The 25,064-nt window shown below is 43.7% G+C and overlaps 1 protein-coding gene across 1 annotated transcript in view; it reads left to right on the top strand.

Annotated features, from left to right (window-relative positions):
• The window catches only part of LOC128712143 (homeotic protein distal-less), a 45,498-nt gene extending 41,789 nt beyond the window's left edge, over positions 1–3,709 (top strand). The window contains exons 4-7 of the mRNA XM_053807038.1: positions 2,786–2,939; positions 3,036–3,131; positions 3,252–3,435; positions 3,581–3,709. Of these exons, the coding sequence (XP_053663013.1) occupies positions 2,786–2,939; positions 3,036–3,131; positions 3,252–3,435; positions 3,581–3,599 (453 nt within the window). The 3' untranslated portion in view covers positions 3,600–3,709. The remainder of the gene's footprint in view (positions 1–2,785; positions 2,940–3,035; positions 3,132–3,251; positions 3,436–3,580) is intronic.
• The last annotated feature ends 21,355 nt before the right edge of the window (positions 3,710–25,064 follow it).

Genomic DNA, 25,064 nt, shown 5'->3' with positions numbered 1-25,064 from the left:
GATGAATTAGTGGCAGGAAGCCGATGCGGGAGGGTTCGTTTTTTTGTTTTGTTTTGCCCTCAAGGACAGGTCGTCGTCTGTCGTTGTCGTGGTTGTTGTTTGGCGTGACGGACGGATTTTGGAATCCTTGATGGACAGGCACCTTCCACCAATGGTTAGGGTGCTTGGGGCTGTGGGTTAAGCAATCGTACCGAAACCAACGTTGGCACGGCAAATGTAGCGTGGCACGATGGCACTAGTTGGGGAAATTTCCCACTAGGCACGTTCCAGCTTATAGTAGCACTGAGTTAGAATTTAAAAGAATATATTTCTTGTCTTAAAATAGATATTCCCAATGCTCCTGACAGACTCATATAGGAACGTCAGTTTTAAATACATTCTTCTAAGCACTGCCACTCCGTGGCCTCTCCGTCCACACCTATGGCAACTTAATTAAACCAACTCCAAACTCCAACAATCGCGCAACCGTACCATCACACTCGCAGCGAGCACTTCCGAGACAGCGCGTCTATCGGTCGTCAGGGCGTACAGAAAAAAAAATCCCTTCCTCTATCTAGTGACGCCGTCAGCTCCACATGGCGCATCTGTACTCTCCGAGGGCGGAAACATTTCATTAATCGCTGTTTATCAGTTTTAATTTTTATTTATGTTCCAGCACGGTGCGCGGAGTGTGCCCGCATTCAGTACCGCGCTTGGATAGCACTTGTCATGCAGGGACGGCTGGGCCGGACAGCTTCCAGCACTGTCCTATAGCTATCTTGGGGCGCTCTTGATGCGGTGTGGGGAGGGTTTTGGGGCGATGGGGTTGTGTTGGGGAAAACTGTGTCAGCTGTGCACCGTGTCGGTGCGTTGGCGCGCTTCAACAGCGATGGCAGTACCGGTTCGTTCGGAAACGCAAGATCACACTGATCCGCTGCGCTTCGTTTTAAGCGTCCATTCTGACATCGCTGAAGATCGTCTTTGATTTAAGCGCAGCGGGCCAAACATCGAACGTACTGCGGTGAGGCCGCTTCGAGATTCCGAGCGGTGAAGCTGTGGTTCAATTGATTTAAATAACTCCCATGGGAGAATGGCAGTGCGTCTCTGGGGTTCTCCGAGCGGTGGATATCATGTTGGTGGCGTGCTCTAATCAGCTTTAATCAGCAGTGATTTACGACGATCTGTGCACTGAGGGTGTGTGTGTGTGTGTGTTTTGGAGATTTGTTCGCACTTATTGGTTGTGGCAATGTGTGTCCAATGTGCGGTAACAAACGGTAGCTTCATCGAGACGTGATTGTGGTTCATGTTTTCTGTTGCTGTGAAGACTTTTATTTAAACACTCTAAAAACCAAATTTCATTCGATACCAGAGGAGGTCAGTCATCCTACCGTTGGATTTGGGATGGTGAGTGCCCTCCAGGCAGTACCGCACCGTACAAGTGCGCAATTGATTGAACCTAACTGATCAATTGGAGTGTCTGCTCCAGTTCTCCACTGGGCTACCGTTCCCGCATTCTAAATGCCACCTAGTGCCGTTTTCCATCCTACTTCACATAATTTTGTCCATGCCCAGGTTGCGCCAAAACGTTATCGACGCTGGCCACTAGCGATATGTGTTGTCCAGCCAGCTCATTTAAATAATATTTCAATTAAAATGGAAAATTTATTCACCCATTGACCACCCCACCCGCCCCGCCGGTCCATTTCCTCGCATTCATTCCCCCATTTTCCGGGGTATGCGAAATGAGCTACAGGGCTGACGATCCGGTCGCCGTATGGTATGGTGGGCCGGTACGATAAGCTTTCGGTTTGCTGTAGTTTCGTCGTTGTTGTTTTGTTTTTTGCACCCTATCTTCCACGTGTTTGCTGTGTCTCCCCATGTTGTTGGTAGACGATTTTATCAAAACCCGGTAGCAGCGGTGAAAGAGCTCGTTAAGTGGCACGGTCGTGGTATTGCGGGGTCAGAATTTGTTGCAAAAATGGAGATGAAAAATAGCGCTGCATCGGATGGGGCTTGCGGAACATGATGAATTTTATGTCTTTTCACCAGCAGTAGGAGTAGTGGTCCGGGAGGGGCGAAATGGGGGAAGAGACGGTTAGGGTGTAGAATGATTCTAATGAAGCGATACGGACATGATATTGCGCCATCTCCGCTTTTGTAGGGCAAAACGGTGAGTTTTTATGATACACCATGGGTGACATGCAAATCGGGTTAAGCTGTGTGTATCGATGAACGCCTCTTATGAATTTATGATGCGATACAAGTGTATGTATAAAATATAGATACAAAACGAGCTAATGTGTTTTTAAGGATGGGAATTAATACGTACCGGGTAGAGTTGTTAGAAATGTTGGAATAACTGATGGCTGTACGAGTCATAAATACGAATTCCTCATTTTTGGGACGTTTAACTGTATTTTATTATCAAAAGATTAAAATTATTATTCATTATTTAGTTTATGTCGGAAATTTCATTTTACCCTTCCGTTTAACCCATTTGAAACGTCTCCACAGAGACGAAAGAAACTCTCATGTTTCAAAGTCTCTATAATTTTCTAAACAACAACATTTGAAACGTCTGACGTCTGACTTCTTGCGTTTGACGCATCGTGCGACTTTCCGGTGCAACATGAGCATGCGACAGCATGTACACGCAACATCCGTGTTTATCGCAACATCCGTGCTAACAAGTTAAGCAGCATGGTTATTTGTTTCGATAATTTTTGTTTCGATTAATTAAGTGCTGAACTAAAGTTGGCGGAAAGATAAATAATAATTGAATTATTTCCTTGTCATGTATTTTCAGGTTAAGATTTGGTTTCAGAATCGACGATCCAAGTACAAGAAGATGATGAAAGCTGCCCAAGCACCAGGCGTTGGAGGTGGACTTCCATTGGGTGGACCGAACCAGGGAGGCCACAGTCCGTCACAGCACCAGAACATGCATCAAGGTAAGATGAATACATTTTTCACACCTGTTATTTTTGATTCAAAGCAAGAATAGGGAAAAGATTTCTGGGTTAATGAATGTTCCGTTGCATTTCTTTTAAAAGGACCCGGTGGTGGCTCTAGCAGTGGTTCGCCTTCGCATTTCCTACCTCCCGGACACAGTCCAACGCCGTCTAGCACACCCGTCTCGGAACTATCACCTGGTAAGTAGCCAAGCATCATCCGTCAATGGGGAGAATCCCGCCGGAATCCCCCACACTAGTCCAATTCGTGGAACGCTGAAGACTAATAGCGCTATTCGCTCACTACTGGCCGCATTCCAGGTCTTAGTCCGCCCTCGCAAGCACCCTGGGAGCAGAAACCGCCACCGCATTGGGCCGACCACAAACCACCGCAGATGGCACCGCAGACGAATCATGCACCTCCGCAACCGACCCATGCACCGCAGATGGGTGGCTACGTACCTCAGTACTGGTATCAGCCGGAAACGAACCCGTCGCTGTTAACGTAAGTGCAATCGAAATATTTGTTAGGTGCGAAGGGGACGCCCCAGCAATTGCGGGCAAAACCATTTCTCATGATTGTGGAATTGTTGTTAGATAAAATAATTAAAAATATTCTTTTCCCTCTCGTTTTATTCCCTTTCCTGCAGAGTGTGGCCAGCGGTTTAACATAACGAGAATGTAAATTATAATTTTAATCATCCCTAGTGCATAAGACGGTAAGACATAACTCTCCTAGATAAGTGTGGTGGCATAGGTAGCGATCCTATACTGCCGGCATAAACCCTTAGAACAATGAACCGAAGGAAAGTAGTAAAAAAGAACAGAGCAGGAAAAATTAAACGTAAACACATGAAACACTAAAAACCAATTCAAAGATGGCGACGCGCCAGACATTTCGTAGCTGGAAAGCGAAGATCGCGCAAGTGTGCGAGAAATGGGAGCGCTAATCCTAATAAGTTTTTAATCCTGGCACGTGATCTGTTCATTTTATACGACGTTTATAGGGAAAAAAGTAAAATAAAAGCTCTAGTGCGCCACGCGGGACAGGGCGTGTTAATTCTATTTTTTTCGTGTAGTAATATACTTGTTGCGGATGAGGTGCCGATTTCGTATCGGACGGATTTAAGGAAACAACTAGATATTGTATATTTGCGGTTTTTGTTCCGTTTTATATTTTGACATACGTTACTTTTAATTAGCGAGTTTCGCGCCCCCCCGCCGAAATGGTGCGACAAATGCTTTTTTAAGCCCAGTGTGTTTTAAATTCGCTACGGTATACCAAGCCGGGTTCGGATTCGGAATCGGCCGGGTGTTCTAATACAAGGATCAAGTCGTCCAACATGTTCAATGGTACAATGGAATAGGTTCTGTGCAATATTTCTTAAGCGTAAAATAAATGCCACGTATCCTTAGTGTACGTGTACGGGTTGGGCGTGATGGCGATCGTCTCGGATGTATTAGAACAAATAATTCCCATAATCGATTTGTGACTTGTTGTCTTCTCTAAATTTAGTACGAAATCAAACAGTGTCGGTTACTTAAGTCCTTCATTTTGCATTCTTGCCCACGAGTTAGTCATTGCGCACAACATTGCAATTCGGTACAAAGTTTGCATTAGAGTTTTCGATGAACAAAACAGAAAAGCAATCCTCAACCAAGAAGAATTGTACTAAAACCGAACAACCTATGCCGCCATTTTGAACCTAAACGGTTTAGAACAAATGATGAGCTAATATTTAAAATCTCCAAAAAGAACACACACACACACATTCAATATCGCTGTAAGCTTTTTTTAAACCGTAGGAAGCTTGTCAATAAAAGAAGGAAGCAAAAATTTACCTTTTGCCTCAGATCGTGCCCGTGGACACGCGATCCCATCTCACCGAAGATGGCACAATGTCTGGAGCTCCCTCGCGCCGCTCCGGTGCAACGTTTGTCGAGTCGGCGAATGTGTACCAAACGAATTTACGTGCCCGACGGGCGTGCTATCTCGGCTAAAAAAACTTCAAAATCCGTCTGCGCAAAGCAAACTGTTGGCTCACTTTTTATAATGGTAATTTTATTCGAGCAAGTTGTAGGCATTCGAGCGACCGAATGGTTGAGAGTGGTGTGTCGCAGCACGCCTATCATGCTTTTTGGGCATCGATCTGAGATCTCGCGGATAGACTATTTCGTTTGAAAGCAAAAACCAAAACTCCCCCCCTAAAAAAAACCCGCCAAAACGAGGGATAAGCTTTTATTTCATCACGCACAGACAGACACACAGCACAAAACATGATCCGGGAAGGCTTGCTACTGAGCTGTGCTACTGGTTTTTTAAAGGTTTTTTTTTAGTAAGCCAATTTTGTACATAGCAGATTTAAACGCATGTCCCTTTTTAGCAGGAGACACCTATACATACACGAAAGCTATGCTATAAATAATTAAAGAAAAAACACACACACACAATATTGACTAACACTATTGAGCGGATAATATCGGATCGGAGTGGATAGGGCGAAGCTGCACCGGCGGTAGCGCGAGCGCATGCAACATGAAAGTATTTAATTGAAAATGAAACATTTTAAAACACAAAAAACAGCAAACTAAAACTTGATGGCGTAACTTTAAGGTAGTGATATAGTGCGTGCTGGCTGCGGCAGTAGTAGTGAAAGTGGTCGTCAGCAAACGAAGTGAAATAAAATGGAAAAAATTACAAACGTGAACGAAATGGTTTGTATTTCAATGCAAAACAAAAAGGAAAGAATGATATTTTTTGTCGTCAGAACGAAAATTGCAACAAAACAAACATAATGCACTATGCACAGTCGCAGTCACCGAAAAGGAGAAAGAAAACCAATTTAAAAAAACATGTAAAAATGAATCTCGAAAATGTAAAGCAAAGGAACTGTGTCCAAAAACCAACGAGAAAACGTAAGTAAAACTAATGGAAAGCAGAGAACTAGTAGCAAACTACACGTAGGTATTATACCAGAACAGCTGCCAGAACCATACAAACGAAAGGAGATAACAAACGTTTCAATGCTGTGAGTGAGGCTAGCAACAAAGTGTCTAGTTTCAAGTGAATTAAATAAAAAATAATCAATCGAAGTATTGCTCTCGCGCTGGTTTTCTTCTTAGGAGTGTTCTTTCAAACCCGCTTGTTTTGTTTCTATTGTTTTCTAGATCTCTCCTTTATCTTTTTCGGATTTTCTGCATTGAGCCGAATGGTTATGTGCTTGAATGAATCACACCTTAATCAAGCAGCGTCGCTGGTACAGTGTGGTATATGTGTGCTGGATGCAGCAGTGTTGATTGTGGGCATTGTGTATTTGTATATTTGCTAAAATTGAAAAGCAAAACGGCAAACAAACGGTAGTAGAGATTATGATGAAAATCGAACCATGTTTGCCGAGTTGGTTGTTGTTTTGCTGCTGGTGAAAGAATACTAAGCTTGCGTGTATGTTTTACTGTTTAAAATGCTTTTTGTCGGAAGTTGTACTCAACTAAGGGGTGAGTATTGTTTATATAAAACATAAAAAAATGCTATTTGTTTACAATTTCTAGTTATCAAACTTGAACTCAATCGTCACTCTTTTACATAAACAAAATCCTCAATACACCCTTCGTAGCAGGAAAGCTCCAACAGCTCAACGAGAGAAGACACTGCAGAAGGTAACCATTGGGATGGAAAAGAAAACATGTGCGTGTCTACTGAGCGAAACTGTTCTGCCTCGCTCTCTCACTATCCGAACGATCCACGCACGTTTCAATGCCGTTGCGGCCACCATCTTGCCCACTGGGGATGGTGGTCGATGTCACTGCACTTCTTCTTTTGCCGAAGCGACAATCGGAGAAGCCGGAACCAGCTGGCAAAAGGGTGGTTGATATTACAATCGCGAGATCATCCCCCTCCCTTCCCAACCCTTCCCCGCTCATCCCCTCTCCTTCACGCTACTTCCCGCTTCGATCAGTCAACCGCACCGTGTTCCGTCAGCAAATACAAACACGCGACAGGGTGTAATTATGACAGTTTTGCTTCATGTTTTGATGGTTTCGACAGCGGCCGAGGCCTCGGCTTAGCTCAGCCAGCGGCCCCATCGAAGCGCAGGGTGGGTTTTTCGTGTGCGTTTGCTTTATTTTCAGTTTCATTTCACAAGCCGCGGTTTCTTTTGCCTCTTGTTCGGGCATCGCAGTGCCCGCACGCTTGCCCGTGTGTGTGTGTGTGTGTGTGTTGGGTTTGGATAATTTTTGTCATTGTGGTTCTCGGTTTGCTGAGCTACGACGTTGTCGCCCTGCCTTCCGATCGAGCTTCCGCCGGTACTACGCCACGGATCTTTGTGTGCGGTGTCCAAACGCAAAACGGGTGAGAGAGAGCGAGAGGGTGCGCACGAAGGGGAAAATGTCGATTCGTACAGATGTCTTTCGGGTTAACGGGAATTCAATGTTAATAAATGTCATGTACTCTGTAATTATCCCCTGCCTGCGCGGGCCCCTCCGCATGCAACGGCGGCCCCCGATACACCGTGCGGTCCCTTGAGATTTCTTCTTTCGTCCAGCAAAAGCCCAGCTCCAGAACCGAACTGCACATACACAGGCTGACTGCAAACATGTCGGCCATGTCGGGGCCCCGTGATGCTTCCCCGTGCACGTTTGGGCGGCGTATCCTTCTGTTCTTTAGGTTTCTTTTTTTTCAGTGGTACGTTTTTGTGTTGGTTGCTGCAGTTGGTGCAGTGCCCCTGCACACCCGTTGGCACGCTGTGCAGCGATGCAACGGCTAACAGCCGGTCGGGTTTTGTGGTCTCCTTATCGCTCGGTTGCATGCTACCGTACACTACACTCCTCCTTTCACCTTCCGTGTGTGTGTGTGTGTCGTGGTCACGGATGGGAAGGAGGGACCCATGGACCTCGGAGTACGGTAGCAGTCACATAAATTGCTCACATACAGCAACCAAGGGACACGGGCGTACGGGAACACACATATGCACCGCATGTCGCCAACCGCACGACGGTGACGGTCCGCCCAAATGAACCCCTGGCGCAAGCGGTGCCACAATTTCATGCAACAAAATGGGGTAAAGAATGAAACGAAGAAAACGACAAAGAGCAAAACCAGTGGAAACAGTTCAGGGAAAATGGCAAAAAGAGCATTATGATGGCACCCCCTCTGCGACGTTCGGTAGATACAAATACGATCAACCCACGTCTCACGGGCACGATCGAAATCCAAATGTGCAAATGGCGAAATGGAAAACTCATTCCCACCTGGGCGGTGGAAAATTGTCGCTCGGTTTGTTTGTGTGCCGGAGATCCGGGAAGGAACTTTCCCACCATTTCTCTAAGTGATTGTGTCTTTGTTGCGAGTCTACCGACTGGATGCAAATCGTGTGGTTGCCATACTTTTTTCCCCCTGGGTGACTGTTGCCACACCAACGGGGGGTAACAAGATTAAATGCACCGTTCCGTGGTTGAGTGGTAACGAAAAGCTCCGTACAAATCACCATCATCGAAGGCTGATGAGCGGCATGTATTATTAAAAGATTTCAATGCCACACCATGTGGGACACAACGGTGGTTGGTGAGCTTACCAATTGGTGTGTCGCTAATCTGTGCCGAAATTCCTGAAAGATGTCACAGAGGATTAGAGGTGTACGGGATGGTCTTTTCGGTTTTTGGGGTTGTCGGCTTAACGGTGTCACGTTTGTTTTGTGCTGTTCTTTTGATCGGTCGGTAGTGTCTCGGCGGGTGGTCAACAATCCAGGAGGGACGTGGGAACTCTGTGCGAAAGAAATACGGATGAGAATGGTTAATCGATAGTACTGTACGGTTGTGATGTAATTAAAGATATAAAAGTAGTTCGTCTAATTTTAAAACCATGTGGGAATGACTTAATTAGAGAAAGTGTTGCCAAAACCAAAAATATAAACCATTAATTTGTTACTATATCTTTCTTAAACAAATTAAGCTGGAAAATGGTCAGTTGATATTATTCTTTATGTAGAAAAAGCAAATAGTTTGATTAGAAAAAGTTCTTAAAATATATTACAAAAACAAAATTGTGTTGAAAAAATCGGAGCGAAAGCTTAAAAAAACAAGAGCAGAGAGTAACCATTAAACGAAAAAATTTACGAAATGTTTGAGCTTTTAACAGGTTGCTATTTTAAACTTTGTGTAACATTCTAGTTGTATTTTAAGTCAAATGAAGCGATATTACGGACGTGAAATGGAAGATATACAGGAATGTGTTTTAATGTCATTCACAACGCGTTTGTCGGTACCAAACTAGGCAAAATAGCACTGCTTTTTGCAACAACTCCAAACGGATTGCACTCTTACCGCAGTTGCAAATTAGATCAACTCGGAAAGGAAACAAAAATATGTGTAAAAACAATGTTTGTTTCCCTGCCGGTACCTCCTTTGCATCGAAGCGTTAAGTGGCCGGAAAATTTTGATCTACTTTTTATTAGCTTCGAGCGAAACACCCACCTTAGCGGATGACATTGATCGGACTGCACCAACCACGATCACAAAACGGGCCGCTAATATCGGCCTCCATTTGTTTTGTTTCCTTCCGCTCGTAAGGAAATGGTTTTGTGTTGTTTGTTTGCGTTGCTATTTTCTGTTATATTTTTCTCTCTCTTTCTCTCTCAATGTCTTTCTCATTCGCTGACCGTCCATTTAAGGTACCGGCGTACCGCGAAGACGTGGCAAAAGAATTGTTACACCGTTTGGTAAAGAGACATGGACACGATCTTGCGTTTGCTTTGGGTCGCCCGACTTTCAACTCTGCCGATGTGGGTAAACACCGAGCGTGCAATCCTTTTTTGAATCCAACCAGTTTTTTTTTGTTTTCACCCGGGAGCGATCGGTAGTCTAGGTGCTGGGTAGCGTTGAGTTCCTTTAATTTGAAGCTGATGCGTCCTATCGGTTGCGTTGCATAATGGCACGGAACTCCCGGGTTCCCCGGTGGTGGTATTTAATTTCAGCATCGTTCTATACCTTTAACGAACCTTTTTGATACCGATCACCCTCGCCCGAACCGTGTTGGCAAATAGGACGCAATTGTGGACGTTTATGGAGTTGTTGCAGCGTTTTGTTCGAACTCGAGTAGGTTTGAGTTCACCGCCCAGCTCTGCTTTCAGTGGGCTGAGCTCAGAGCGTGATCAAAAGGTTTTTGTGTGACGCCACTGACGCTGCAGAAGTTTGTTATTTGTTAAAATCCCTTCTGTGTCTCATTGAATCGAGATAACGTTATAGTTTTAAGACGTTAAAGCATTGGTGCAACAATGAATCAAGCGCGTGTATGCCAGTTGAAATCATCATATGAAAATTTTCAATGGGAGCGTGAATGGCATGAACATCTTGATCTTTTATCGAGTTTTTTTATTTCTTTACGAAAAATAGTATTGATTGTGAATGTAAGCTTCGTTTACTACCAATTAATACAAATTTTAAAGATTTAATTTAAGAAAATTTATATTAAACTATTAAACTAACTTAAAACAGCTCGGCGACGTCGTTCATCTCAAGCGCCTATGGTACAACAGTAACCCAAGTTCCTTGTTTTACCTCACCAAAACTAGGTATCGGCTTTCCTTGAAGATTTTCTACTCCCTTTATAGCAACCTGACCGTCGATTCCGTAGCCGTGCATTCAGCCGGAAGTTCACGTCCCTCGCACGTTCACGTCCATCGGTTTCCTGGGTGCAGTTTGCGCAATTTCTCTTCATTACTCCTCATCTGCTGGCCGCCAACGTCTTTCCGCCCATCGTACAAAGAGAGTAACGTTTCAAGGAGGTTTTTTTTATCGAGCATGGTTCTGCCCGTCCCAGCATACCCAATCCCTCGCCCAAAACCCGATCGAATAATGCACATTCGTATTCCGTTACATGCCGAAAGGGAGCACACAATGGAAGTGCTCAGGGCGAAGGGATGCTGCGGCGAAAAAAAACCACCGCACACACACACACAGGAAACACATTGCGCATTGTGAGACGTACAATGCAGTGAAGAGAAAAACGGACAAAACCGCGTAAGAAACGAGCGAATGGGGAGGTTGTGCAATTGAATCATTTAAAAAATAGAAAACAAGGACTTTTGAATTGTGCAGACAGGATCGGAAAGACGCCTGAAGGATCCTTGGTAAAGATGCAGCTTCGTATATTGTCTATAGGGCTTGTTAAGAAATGGTTTTAACGCAATAATTGTGCGAATGAAGTGAAGTGATGAAAGCTAACAGCAATGCAGCAACGTGTAATCATCTGTTTGATTTGTGAACGATTTATGTGCAAAAGAAAGAAGATGTTTCAACAATAATCCTGTGGTGCCATTACGAGTTGCTTGGAAAACAAATGGCTACGTCCTTGACACGAAACTGATTGTATTTTCGAGACAAAATACTAAATGAATCAATGTGCAGTATGCACTTTACGACGGAATATCTCAATGAAACGAATTTAACTCTACTTACAGTGGTTAAATGAAATGTTCAATTTACATCATGAAGATAAATGAAATGTCGGTTTCGGTTGTGACGAGTTGAGTTTATTGACTGCTCGAAAACATTTTCGTTATTATTTATTCGAGTAGTCGTGTCAATGATAGCTAGATCGAATTCACCGAGAAGCATGCTTGGTTGGCTTATGTTTGTTCCCGACAGCACAACACTTGCCCAAAAGAGGAGAATGACAAGTTATGCGTTCCATTCCATCCATCAATGCACGAGATCGTGTGACCTTTTCGATTAAAGTTTAGACACTTTAATTAAGGGGCGTTGGACTCACTTAAATCCAGCCCCGGAGATCGTTGGTTTTGCGCCTTACCATCCACGCATTTACCACAGTCGTTTTCGGTTGGCATTTTTCGAATGTGTCCTGTTTACTTTAGCGCGCTCTCAGGTCAAATCTGTCCAACCGCCATCTGGAGCGCGCTGATCGGACGGGCACATATTTCGCGTGAAGTTGATCCATCAGAAATCATGCACGCCCCGGCCTCGAGCTGATCCAGGGGCGACACGGGCAAAATCCCAGACCGTCCCAGTTCCGAATATGTCGAGAGAACCATGCAGTGCGTGTGCATGGCTCCGATTCGCACAGGATGGCAATAAACATCTATTAAGTTTTATTATTTCTGATCGTATTATATCGTTTAAGAGATTGTGCTTTGTCTTCACTGGCGAGGTGCGGCATAATGCGGCCACGGAGCGTCTTGGGTACCCATTTCGGGATGCGCCGGAACCGCCAACTCTCGCACGCTCAATATCCTCGAAGGTCTCGAAGGCGCATCCAACAAACGGGGTCGTGTTTCGTCGTTTTCTACACTAAGTGGCGCGGGAATTTCGCGCACACAGTTTCGCAGCACCATCGACGGCATTTGCGGCCACTCGGAAGGATCGATGGGGGTTTTCCTTGAATCCACGGCGTCAACGTGCTAATTGAATTAATTACACTCGGACTTGGGCGTTGCGTTCTTGGGGCCGCGCACTAATCGCGTTTGATGTCGCGATGAGAATGTGGCGCTAGCTGTTAAGGCAGGGGTTTTTCGTCTTTGTCGCATGTGTCCATTTTTTCATTGTAATCTTTTTTACTTTGAAATTGGAAATGTGTCCGCTTCTCTTCCTTGTAAACGGTTTCTTTATACACTGGAAAGCATATGTTTCCTCCCAATTGCAACATCGTCCGCTTTCCAACCCTCGGGTACATCGTCTTTGAGCGTCTAACAATGCAGCTATTAATAGACAAATCACTATAATCACGTGCGGATCCGTCACTGGTGGTGTTGTGAACCCACACACACACACACACACACACACGCATACACACTTACACACTTGCACACGCACATACAAAATGGGAATAATAGCGTCCAAATTACAATTATGCTTTACGTTTCCTTGCCAAACCTCTGCATTGCATTGTCAGAGCAAGCTGGCCCGGCCCGGCCCGACAGCACGTGCCATTCTGGTGGCTGCGATTGTCCCCATCACCCTTCAGGGGGTGATGAAAATGGCTGAATTAAGCAGCATTCAAGAGCGGCACGAGAGTGTGACAGAGAAGAAAAAAAAACACTTTTCGATTCGATTCCTTCTATTTCGTTCTCAAACACCGTACCGTACTGATCCTGACCAACTCACCAATCCTTCCATGCCGGCACCAACACACTGTGTGAGTAATTTGACGGTACTTAGCCGTTTGATCGGTACGATTATGTAATTTCTGTTGAGTATTGAGATGTAGGCCACGAGAGCAGCGAGTGCTAAACAAGGGGAAAACAGGCCGGAAAAAAATCCTGCTGTGATATTTGGCCCAGGCAGAAAGATTCTAAATCCACCCGGCGAAATAGAAGGTGTGGAAGAGTTGCAAATCGTGTACATTGTGTGCACGAGTGACACATATTCCGGGGGTTGAGCAGGAGTTGTTCACCCTACAACTGCTTAATATTGGGTTTCGGTGTTTCGGGATGCTGCAGGGCATAATACAACCTTTTAACGATCGGTTACAAATTATGTTACACTCGTTCATGTTAAGCCTAATAGGTTGCAGATGGTTTTTTTAGTATTTGATTGTTTAAATGATTAACGCTAAGCGAAGCAGGCATTATGTTTTCAAGATCAAAATAGCGATTTTGCATGAATCTGTATCGCTATTGCAAAGATTTAATAATATAAAGAGATTTAATTAATGAATAAAAAGAAAAATAAATCTCGAAACAATCGAGAATTTTTCAGAACTTATATTTTGAGAGTAGATCCTCGACTGCTAGCGAAGATTCATTTGGAATACTCTTGTAGAAAGTTTAATTAGTTACAAAACTAAAAGAAAAACGTAACAGAAATTAATCAAGATCGGATGAAACACTGATGTTCATATCACACTTATTCTAAGATAGTCACACTCACATTTTATTGATAAAGTTGTAATGTCGATCATTTTATTGTCACTTCGAAAAAAAAAGGACCAAATTAACAACAACAAAACATATCGCCCCATTAGAGCAAACACTATCCCGACCCGTGTACAACAATTTCTGTAAATAATAAATTAAGTCATCGTGAAATAGTCCTGATCGTAGCAGGCCCTTTGCGGTGCGTGTACGAAAGGTGCGCGCGGTCATTTGCGAAAGATAAATGAAAAACAGCAATGCTCATTACAACAATGTTAAGCCGGTCACTATCGCGGTGACACGTTTTATATGACTTGCGTGGTCGAATCAATTACCACACAATGTAGGGATTGCTCGATCTGGTCGCTTTTAGCAAGATGATGGGTTATGATGGGTAGAGTAAATGAAGAAAAATCTTTCCAGCTCACTAATAAAGGTTTCGAAGGGGTAAAGGAGGGTGAAAAAAAGTATGAACCTGCTCCGTCCAGCAAGTGCAAACCGCGAAAGGAACTCGTTCCGGTAGTTTGGACTCGTTAGCGTTACCGGATCTGGATCGGGAATGGTTTAGTGCGTGCCGGCGGAAGGTTATGTGTACTCGTGCACGCTGATGATCGTACGCGTACGCACGAACCGCTTGATCGGAAACGTATTCATTACTTATGTAGATGAGCACAAGCTGGATAGTAATTCGTTCCGTGCTTTTCCCGGTTTGCGTTTTCATCCACTAATGCGTAACATCGATTTGAGTGACTTGTGTCTTTGTATCATTTCATTGCCTCGCAAGCTTCCTACACGCTATGGGATGGATCCTTTACGCCCTGATCCTTTCCCCGATTACTTTCTCATTAAGCTGCAAAGAGAGAGAGAGAGAGAGCGAGCAAACCAACCCGTATACGAATGAAGGAGATGGCAAGCAAGGGCAGCATGACGCTGTTGCAACGCTATGCTATTTTGTATGCAGAATGATGCACATTCTGTAACACAAGTGTTCTAGCGATCACGAAACAGTGAAGCGGTTTTTTTGTTGCAAGTTGATTTTCAGCGTACCACGCACTCCACGATGTTCGACAGGGCGAACAGTGATGAGTTGCAGAGGTCTGTAATGAACGAAGGGCACCGCACCGAAACGTCCTCTGCAACAGAAGGCCGTATGGTGCGTCACGGCGTGTGTGAACCTGCGTGTGCATTTACATATACCTACATACTGTCTTTCTCGTTGCTGAGGTTCTTTCGTACGATTCTCTGCGCAGGTTGAGATGAAATGTGCAAGAGGAAGAGTTTATCATTATGCTAAACAGATGATACTTCGCAGAATTCTGTTGTAAAATGTGCAAAAAATCGGTTATTTGATTTCTTTCAACCACCATTCTGTGATGCTACAGTCAGGTCAAGCGCATAATCAGTGTCTTTTAAGAACGAATTGAATACCTTTGAACAGCCTTAGAAATATATTTCTTTATTTTGGTTTTTGTTAAATGTTTTCGATTGTATTTATGTTTGTGACTTTCAATTTCCTTTTATACAAATCATCCAGCAAATGGAAGATGGAGAATCTCCAAGGTAATAATTTGACCTGCAAAGGCTGTTTTCTTGCAAATTTCTTGGGACAAAAAAGAGCAAAACGCTCACCTGTTTTCCCATCCGAGTTATTCATTATATGGTAATGCAGGGCAGTGGCCCGCACGTCGATACGCCATTATTGTTACAGAAATCAACAGAAAGTAAGACATAATGCTATCAAACCGATGATGGCTACTTTTCCGCTTAGCGGTAGCGTAATGAGAGGACGAAACGCACAGTCCGATGTCTTTTTAAATGAATTAATTTTAAGGGTTGCAGCAGAGGCAGAAGTGATCGGGTCGCCTCACACACAATTCCGCGCAGTACATTCAAAACGAATCTACGGCATTGCCCCCGGGGAAAGCATCACGCATCGGCAAGAAGCAAGAAGATATCGGTCATGTATTCGCTAAACAAAACTCGCACAAAGAGGAAGAATGAATTAAGCTCAATTGGATTCAATCACGCATTGGAATCACTTTATGCTCTTAATCATAGCACGAAACTCCTGAAGCTGCTGGTTTATCCACTGCCATTAGCATGAACCACAGCATCTCCGCCGCTCCGTCATAACTGACGCGGTGCCGTGACCAGGAGTCATGACAGTTGTGTGTCATAATTTTGTTTTCCCTCCGTCGTGGGTGCATTGATTCGGGGGCATTCGTCTCAAGGTTGTGGCAGTTTCGCGCTACCGGATCGTGTGAATTGTTCTGTATTGCTGCAAACAACAACTGTGCCGGTATGGCATGGGAATGCCAAAATAGCTGCAGCGTTTCGTTCAGTTGCATTTGAATGTACGAATTTCGAACAACGGCCCGCCCCCGTTCGTCTAGACAACATTTGCAGCCAAAGCGCAAAGGTAAACAAATGCAGCTTCCAAAATCCGTTGGCGGTGGAAGCCATTATGCTCGATTCGCAGCATGCGGTCAACTTCTGCGTGCTGTTGTTTGTTGTGATGCTATTTGGAGAAGCGCACATTTGTATCGTCACCATGGAAACGGCTTCACCCGATGGACCGAAAAAAGGTATTTACATGGAAAATAGGGCGAACGATACACGGCCCAACGAGTGAGTGCTCTCAATTGATAGTCCGCAGTGAGACGACACCGGCCAGACTGTTCACATTGTCGTGCTGGTCCTCACACACTGATGAGGCTGCTTTGTGAGGGCATTATCACGATAAATAGCCGCTGCTGATGCATAACGCCTTCACGCCGGTACATTCGTAGAATCGATGCTCACCATGACACTACGGGCCCTTGCAATGTGTGACATTCAAATGTGTTCGAGTTGTGGTGTCCACGATCGAATAGAACCTTTTTTTTCCTATTTTCAAATGCCTACGACCTCTCCAAGCGCACCATCATGTTTGTTATGGTACTGCTACTGCTGCTGCAAGGCCCTTACTTCCGTCCGGTTTTCCCTTCGTCTGCATCCGTCTAGGAATTGGTGGCAATTGGTGCGTAAAATACTCTTCCATCCACCGTACACACCACCGAACGGCGCTCGTTGAATGGGCGGATTAGAGTGTTTTTCGAGCCTCGCTGGAAAAGATGAAAAGATTATAATACGCTGTACATGTGGCCCGGCTGCGTGTGTGTTTCTTGTATTGAAGCTTATTTTTGACTGCTTTCACAGCAACCACGAACCATGAACGTTGGGCCCACTTCAGATACGGTGATGTTTGCTACTGTTTCCTGTTTTCCAGCAGCGGCTACTCGAAGCCATGTTTCTGTTCGTCCCTTGAATGTGGCGTTTCCATTCTACGGTTTGTTTGTTTTTATAGCGCGCTGCTTGACAATAAACCATTCGGAGGCCTCGGTCAGGAAAGGTGAAAAGGGCATTTAAGCTTGTTGAGGGATTATTTGTGTGTGCAAGGGTGGAAATCTTTGAAGCAGAGCCAGATTTCGAGCGACGGGATGTGATCCTGTGATATGGGTGAATTAACTGGACAATTTATTTGTTGCATTACCTGTATGTCTTCGAAAAGTCGATAAGGAGTCAAGTAGAAAATGTAATTTGTGATGAATAGTCAATGACATTTGTTTTGGTTAAATTTTTCAAATTAATTTAATTATTAAAATAAACCGTGTGTAATAAAAATGATCGATTAGAACTTATAGAATTCTTCGTACCTTGTTAAGGGCAAATTGATAAGGTAGATTAAGTGTTTTATTCCTTCTTACCTCCAAAAAACATCCTACGAATCCTTTGCATTCGTGCAGCGCCATCTAGTGGTTAGTAGCGAATTTAAATCAATTCATAACGAATTTCTCGCTAAAGGAAGCAAACAAATATTTTAATACCCAAAAATCAATTCTGACTGCTCAGGTTTCGTGTTTTTCTTTCCTTTATCTTCAATTTTCCTAGTCTAATCTGCTTAATTACCCTATCATTAAGCCAGACCAAGGGAAATTAAACCTCCCATTTAAAATGCCACCGTTCGACTGTTTATTTAGAACGCAACAGTCCAATGCTAGGGCAGGAATTTATTATTTGGCAGCAATCGAAGCAGTAGAAACGAAAGTGTCAATCTTCATCGCATTCCCCGAAATCAACGGCTGACGATTATGATTGGCAATTAAAACAATCGAAAATTGGGTCGGAAAATGTTGTTCAATCGGTCGAATTCGATTTGGAGCGACCTGGCTGCAGAAGATGCATTCCCGCTCCTGTCCTGTTGGTGTCTATCGTTCTTTCCGTTTCGTTTTTTCTTCTCTGTCTATCGCTCTCCCTCACTACTGCTCTACCTCGATTTCCGTATCATGAATGATCGCTACCTTCCACCCTAGACAGGATCGTCAAAACCGTCGAAACTTCTGTACCGTGTGATTAGGCATCATTAAACGTATTATCTGTTTTATTTCGCCATGTTGCGATGATTGTTTCGATCATGTTTTTATGTTGTTGTTGCCTGTCCTTCTTGTTATTATGCTTACACCCGTGTCTCAAGAAGTTTGGCGTCACATGCATTTTCGGGTGTTTCATCTTGCGTCCTTTGCGCGGCTGACCTTCACCTTCTCTTTACGCTCGCTCGGTTGTTGGTCGGTTGTTACGATTTGATCATGTTGGTTCAGTTTCTGCTATCAAAAATGGCTATGCTGCATGGCCAATGTTTTCAGTGCATCCGACTGCAGTCATCGACATCCTCCGCTTAATGGAACTCAACTTTAACCAATGGAGCAAACCGGAAAAGGTTTTTTTTCGTGCAAAGCCTCCTGTTCTAGCCGTCATCAACCGAGCCAACGACTCATCAGGACGAAAACCGTTGTTGGAACCATTGACAGTGGCCGGGTCATTCCCATTTTTGACTTGTTGGCGAGTCCTCGGTGCCGAACCCTCATCCCGAACAAATTACTCACCCATTACGCGGTCTCACTTACGGAGCACGAGGTGTGTTCGCCTCCTGGACTAGCGCCGAAAGCCCAAAAACCGTTTGTATACCTTTTTTTATGTTTTTGCTTCCCATTCTCTTGGCCCTTTCGGTTCAACCGGGGTTGTACCGGGGTGATGGATCTGTGGCTGTGTCTTTAGTTTTGATCGGTGCCGCATTTCCGATTTCATTTCCCTCCTCATCGTGTGCACCGAGGGGGAAAAGGAAAAAGAAACACTCCCGATCCAAAGAACCGTCACCTAATGATGATGGACGGTGGTTCTCTCGGCGAAGGCACGATCGCGACACGGTTTGGGTAGGATGGACTCACCCGCGCGCTCACACTGCCGGACTCGACCGTGCAATGGCTACGAAAACGCGGGAATTTCGCTCAAGTTTCATTAATGGATCGACCTCGGGATGGTGTTGGCCGATACCCCCCGTGAAAGGCCGTCCGAGCAAACAGGCGATCTGGGTCCGCCGGCGACGCAGTTGGAATCATTCTAATTTTTATGAATGACCCATTCGATCGTCGACCCATTGAGCCGGCTGAGAGCCGTCCGACGTCCTTACCTTCTTTGCGGCAAATGAAACAGAACCGGGCGACGGTTGCCTTTTGCGGCGGAACCGTCGACCGTGGACTGTAATTTGGATGTCATGTTTTGAGATGACGCGTTTGCGGCGTTTTCTCCTTTGTTTTCTTTGGTTATTATTTTGTTAGGTTGGCTTTTTGTTGACGTTTACCTGGCGCTTGGTGCTTTCAATTGGTAAAGCTGTCTGAGTTTTCTTTTGTCCGAATGGCAGCAATGCTTCAGTGCGACCGTGTCAGCAGAAGAACATTCCTAATTTATTATCACCAAGTACGTATTCTTTCACAACACGTTTCGTTTAGAAAGCAAGGTGTTGGGAAAGTGTTCCTTTACCGCAAGGATTGACCATCGTCTCCAAGCAGCAGGAAGACAAGCATTTTTCAAACCGTAAGTTCTCCCTCCACGAAAAGCTTTATCGTTTTTGCTGCCACCATCGACAACGGGTACCACGGGAATGATTGATGATGCTGGAACGCTTCGCGATGTATCATTCCACCGTGGTGGCATTAGAGGGCAGTAATGTGTGTTTCCCAGTTTTGCCAGTTTTGCACTCCCTGTCGAGTGTTACGCGAAGCCTCCTGGGCGCGGAGTTGGCCGTGGTGATTATTCATATTTCGACCACGGAAAGCGCGTAATTGCAATCCGCGCGTCAATGATTGCGACAATGTTTTTACTCCCGGTAACCGGAAACTTGCACTAACCGTCGGGAAGGGGTGGGCACTGTGTAGCAGTGAAGCAGTAGACTTGCTTTTAATTGGACCATAATTAGCAACGTGCTTGGTCCGGGCTGTGGTCAAAACAAACACGTCACAGATGGTGGCCCAGTGGGTTGCAAAACGGGCCACCGTGCAGGACGTTCTAGGGACACATTAAAGTGTGTGCGATTTGTTGATTGGTGTTTGGAGTAAAATTAAATCACTGATGCGGTTAAAACGAAAACAAGATTCAAGTTTAATTAATCGCTAGTTTTGTTTATTATAATAACAAACTCAAGGTCAAAAAGGATGACTTGTCAAATAAGCAAAATCTCAGTTTATCTGAGCTCTGTTATTAGTATTACTAAAAATGGATTGATAATAAATCAAATATAAAAAAATATGGTCCAGTCATTCAAAATTGGTTCCGATTTAATTAACAAATAAAATAAGTCAAAGTCCTGGAAGCTCTGGAATGAAAAAAAAATTAAATTTGGAGTAAGAAACAAACAATTATTAAACTAGTTTTATTAATGATAAGAAGTGTCTTAAGTTACTCAGTTTATCATAATATAATATTATCATAATAAATATATTGCTCTTTCAATAAGAGATACAATAAAACGGTGTTTGTGTGTTTATTTCACTTTGCTTCGCAATAATACTATTTAAATACGTGCGAAATCCATTTCACAAATTAAAGTCATTCATTTAACGGCTTGAACGTGCAAATGTTCCATTTTGAGGTTTCATTCCGTTCCCCGAACATCCCAGCTCGGACACGAGAACAACAAACTCACTGCCAGGACGACGCTCCCAACTGCCACGCCCTTCAGTAAAGGGCCACCTTTTTGCGCTTGATCACATGCACCATGTCCCTTTTAGTTGGGGAAATCCTTGCAATGAGTTTGGGGAAAGCTTTTCCCTAGGTGTGGCGATTCGTGTGGCGATTGTATCAGTTTTCCTAGCGAGCAACAAACGCGAAATGCCGCACGTCACGCCTGCCGATGGATGCATGAGTCAGCGAGATTCAGTCTAGCTTTCTGGTGAAATGGAAATCGTTCCGAGCATCGGAGACCGCGTGTTCTGCGAATGGGTCGAATCAGAGACCAGTTGTAGTTGTGTGTGACGCCATCAGGGCGCTGACGCTGGCTAGTTGGTAGCTGATGGTAAAAGATGGCCGAAGGATTTCATATTCGCGTCCACTCTTGTTGTTCCCCGTAAGCCAGGGATTGCGCTCATGTTTATTCATGTTGGCTTTACATTGCCATCTTAAAAGGACACTCCGGTCGGGCACGAATATGTTTACTGGGAAAGCTGTTTCTTGAACTCTAGTAAGGGAAGCAAAGAATATTCTAAGGAAAAGAACCAACCAGTTTAAAACATTGCTTAAGGAATAAAAATGGATTTTTTCTCGTCACAACCCCTTTTCTTTCAGACCCATTTTACCCATTTCGCTGTCTCCACCAGTTGAAAAGATGGATTGAATAATGTAAAATTGTTGGTCACCCTTTTTATGATTGTGTTAGCGGTGCCTGCGCCGTGCACGCTGTGCGTTGTACCATGCGCCATTTTGAGAGCGAAAATAAAGCAAATCACTGGCAACGTTAAAGAAAAACAAAGCAAAAAAAATGCGCATCATGTAAAACGCTAGCAGAACTTTTACGCTTGATGTTCGCAGTACAGTATTTATGAACTTAAACGAATTGGATCTTGTTTCTAATCAAGTTCGAACAACCGGCCATGTTTCGGGATGCGTCGTCCAACGGATATTACTTTGTGGTCCATGTTTCAAAATTAATCTGTCGATGCCGACAATGCGAATGAAGCTGGCTACGAAACTACACTACGATGGCTCACTGGTGGTTCATTCATCGGGTTTTTTGTTGTGTTTTGTTTTTGTGAAAACCGGGACGGCGCTACGAGCCTAATTACATCAGCCGATTAATGTCGATCATGCGAAGCGGAGGGACGCGACCTTCGTCATTTCAGCAAGGTAGACGACGGTGATTACTGTTCCGTTGGCAGCATGTTGTCTTCGTGAGTTGGAAATGCTGCTTTTGGAGTGTTTTTTTTCCCTTGCCAAGATATTCCCATCGAAGAATTTATGTATTTTATTTGTTTTATATTTGTATTGATTTAAATTGAAAATATAAATTAACCATGTCTATAATGCATTCTTTATTGATTGCAAAAAAGAATCCCTCCGATTACCTTTTTTAATTTAAATAATCCTTCATATAAATGTATGTAATTTCGTTTTAAATTCAAATACTAGTAAACGTCTCAAAGAATAATAATTGTCTTGTACAATCTACAAAATGGAGGAAACATTGCGTCGTGCTGGAATCTGAAACATTTTAAAATGTTTATTATGTTCATTTTCTTTTCATTAAGTATGTTTACAATTGTGAAGAATCAAACAATACAAGTACTGAAGAGCAGAACCATTAAATTGCAATAGGGTTATACATTTAATTGCTTACAAAGTGCACCAAAAACCGCAAGGGTTATGCACAATAAAGCCAAAAACACACACCGACCGACACGCTTAGCATAAATATTTAATTCTGATGAAGGGCATGTAAAAGTCAGCAACGTATCGGAATGCTCACGCTTTAATTTACCAACCAGTTCGGCCAATTGCTCAGTTCGGTCCGAATATAAATATGTTATTAACGGTACGATTACGAGTACCATCGTGTAGCATTGTTACGGCAAAGCAGAAGAAAATGTGCTGCGTTTATTTTTATTTGCCCACAAATAAATGGAGCTTATCCACTAAAAGCGTGAAGAATGAGTGCTGAAATTGAAAACGCAGCTTTAATGTATGAATCGTAAATAAAAAGAAAAAAACGCACACAAACAAACACACACAGACTCACGCTAAAGCGGCATACCCCGTGTTGCATTTCCCGAGCTGGCGATAAGCAAATTTAATTCAATTCCCACTGCTCACGCACCACCTGACCAGCGGGGTCTTAATAATCTTTTAAGCTTGCTCGTAAGTATAATAATTAATACGCTATTACGGAATTGAAACACGGTCGCCCTCCGGGCGGCCATTCTGCGTTGTGTCGGACGGGGAAAGGGAGAAAACATTTGCGTTGGTGAAGCATTTGTTCCCTTCCTGCCATGGACGCCCGGTTCGGTGACGGTGCGTTCTGCGTAAGTATAGTGTTTTTCCTTGTTGTTATTTTTTGTTGTGTGGTTGCTTTTGTTTTGCTTGTTCATGTTTTCCCTTATTCATCCCGCTATTACAACACGGCCCGGAGGAACGCGGCGGATATTATTGGGAGGAGAAACCGTCCACCATTCCATAAGCCACCATGCGTCTCCATCGATGACTGCGATGCCAAAGGTGCGTGTCGATCCGATCGCGCTTATCCGTGTGCTATCAACGGCTCGGCGAGTGAATAATAAAATGTAATGCATTACTGGAGCCACCGCAGTTGTCATAAAATTTGCACCGTGAAGCAATGGAGTGAATTATTCTGAAACATGAAAAATCGATCTGTCTGTCCGGGTGTTGGTTGGTTATGAAGGTGCATCGCTTCATGCCCGGCTGGTGGTACTGCGGTGCAGTATGGGTTGGATTGTTAGGATGATGCAAAGGCACACGTAAGGGCCAACAAAACGGGTAAGTAAGCCGAGGCGAAACATTGGAAAAAAGGCACACTGGTTTAAAACCGACCGAAAGGAGCTTATGGACGAGTTAAACTGGATTTCCAACTTTGTAAGCGCGCAATGGAAATAAAATTTCCATATAAATGGGCACAAATTATAGATCTGCGTGAGCGTGCGGCCACATAAACTCACACACACACACGTATAAACATATGTACCTGGGGCAACACATTGGGACCGGATCGTCTCGTCCGCGCCTCCTTTTGCGCGAGTCTCGAGCATGTACGAGCTTTCCGCGATTTGCAAAAACGGCTTTCCCCGTACGGCTGGGGTCGGCTGGGGGTTTTGTAAGATTAAGACCTTCTTGAGCGTCCATCGAGCGTTGATCCATCTGCTGGAGGATTAAATCGCTGCTGTGAAGTGTGTACATTAGCGGATGAACTGAACATAAGCATAAAACGCATGCACAGCACGTTGCGATTCGATCTAAGAAATGCACTTCACATTATTTGTGTAACGGAAGAAGTGCACATGAGAGCCTCAGTTATGCATTTATCCAGAAATGTAGAAATATAATATTATTTAACTAAAACTTCCCTTCCCGCTTTCTTCTTATCAAGGTTTGAGAATCATATTTTTTGACTTACAGTTTAAGATTCGCATTAAATGATTTTATTGAAGATCTTAGTAAACTTCACTTCAAACGAAACTGTACTGATTCGGTCAACAGACAAACTTCATGTAGTAGATGTAGTAGATGTCACACGTGGTTATTATAATGGCGATTTAAATGAATTAGACTTTAAAGCTAAGGGATTGTGCGTTCGTGAGAAACTACCATCCTTTTCAAGCCCTGCGTAGGTGTAGGTGGAAAGCTTGACAACACAACAATCCAACAATAGAGAGCAAAGCTCGTTTACCCTTGTACAATAATGACAGTTTAATATTGGAATGATAAGCGAGATGTTCATTTTGGAATGGTTAGTTGAAAATGTGTCGAGATATTTTATTCGCATTATTTTATTTAACCACAAGTGTTTTGGACATATGACTCGTAATTATAGAGCAGTTCTAAAAATAGTTTAATGACATTCAATTGGTTCTAATTCTAAATGGTTTTGGTCGCGAATTGATAACTTCTTTACTTTGAGCGATTTTTTTTACAACTCTAATTTACATTGGTTCCATCATTTATCTCTTGATTACTCAAACAGAGAACTATTATGATTTAACAAGTAGATAACACGTAACTCTATGGTTTCATGCTCCATCTCACCAAGTGCAATGATAATTATTGATTATCTTGTTGGTTATCTCCAATGTATCTAAAATGCTTTTTGATATAGTTATTAAAATGTAGTTGCAAATCACATTTGGTTTTACTAATACAAAAGTCAGGTTTTTAATTTAAAAAATTTAAATTGTCT

Source organism: Anopheles marshallii, chromosome 3 (assembly GCF_943734725.1).
Source record: "Anopheles marshallii chromosome 3, idAnoMarsDA_429_01, whole genome shotgun sequence".
Classification (NCBI taxonomy): domain Eukaryota; kingdom Metazoa; phylum Arthropoda; class Insecta; order Diptera; family Culicidae; genus Anopheles; species Anopheles marshallii.
Note: the sequence above shows the minus strand (reverse complement) of the source record. Positions and strands in the feature narration are given on the sequence as shown.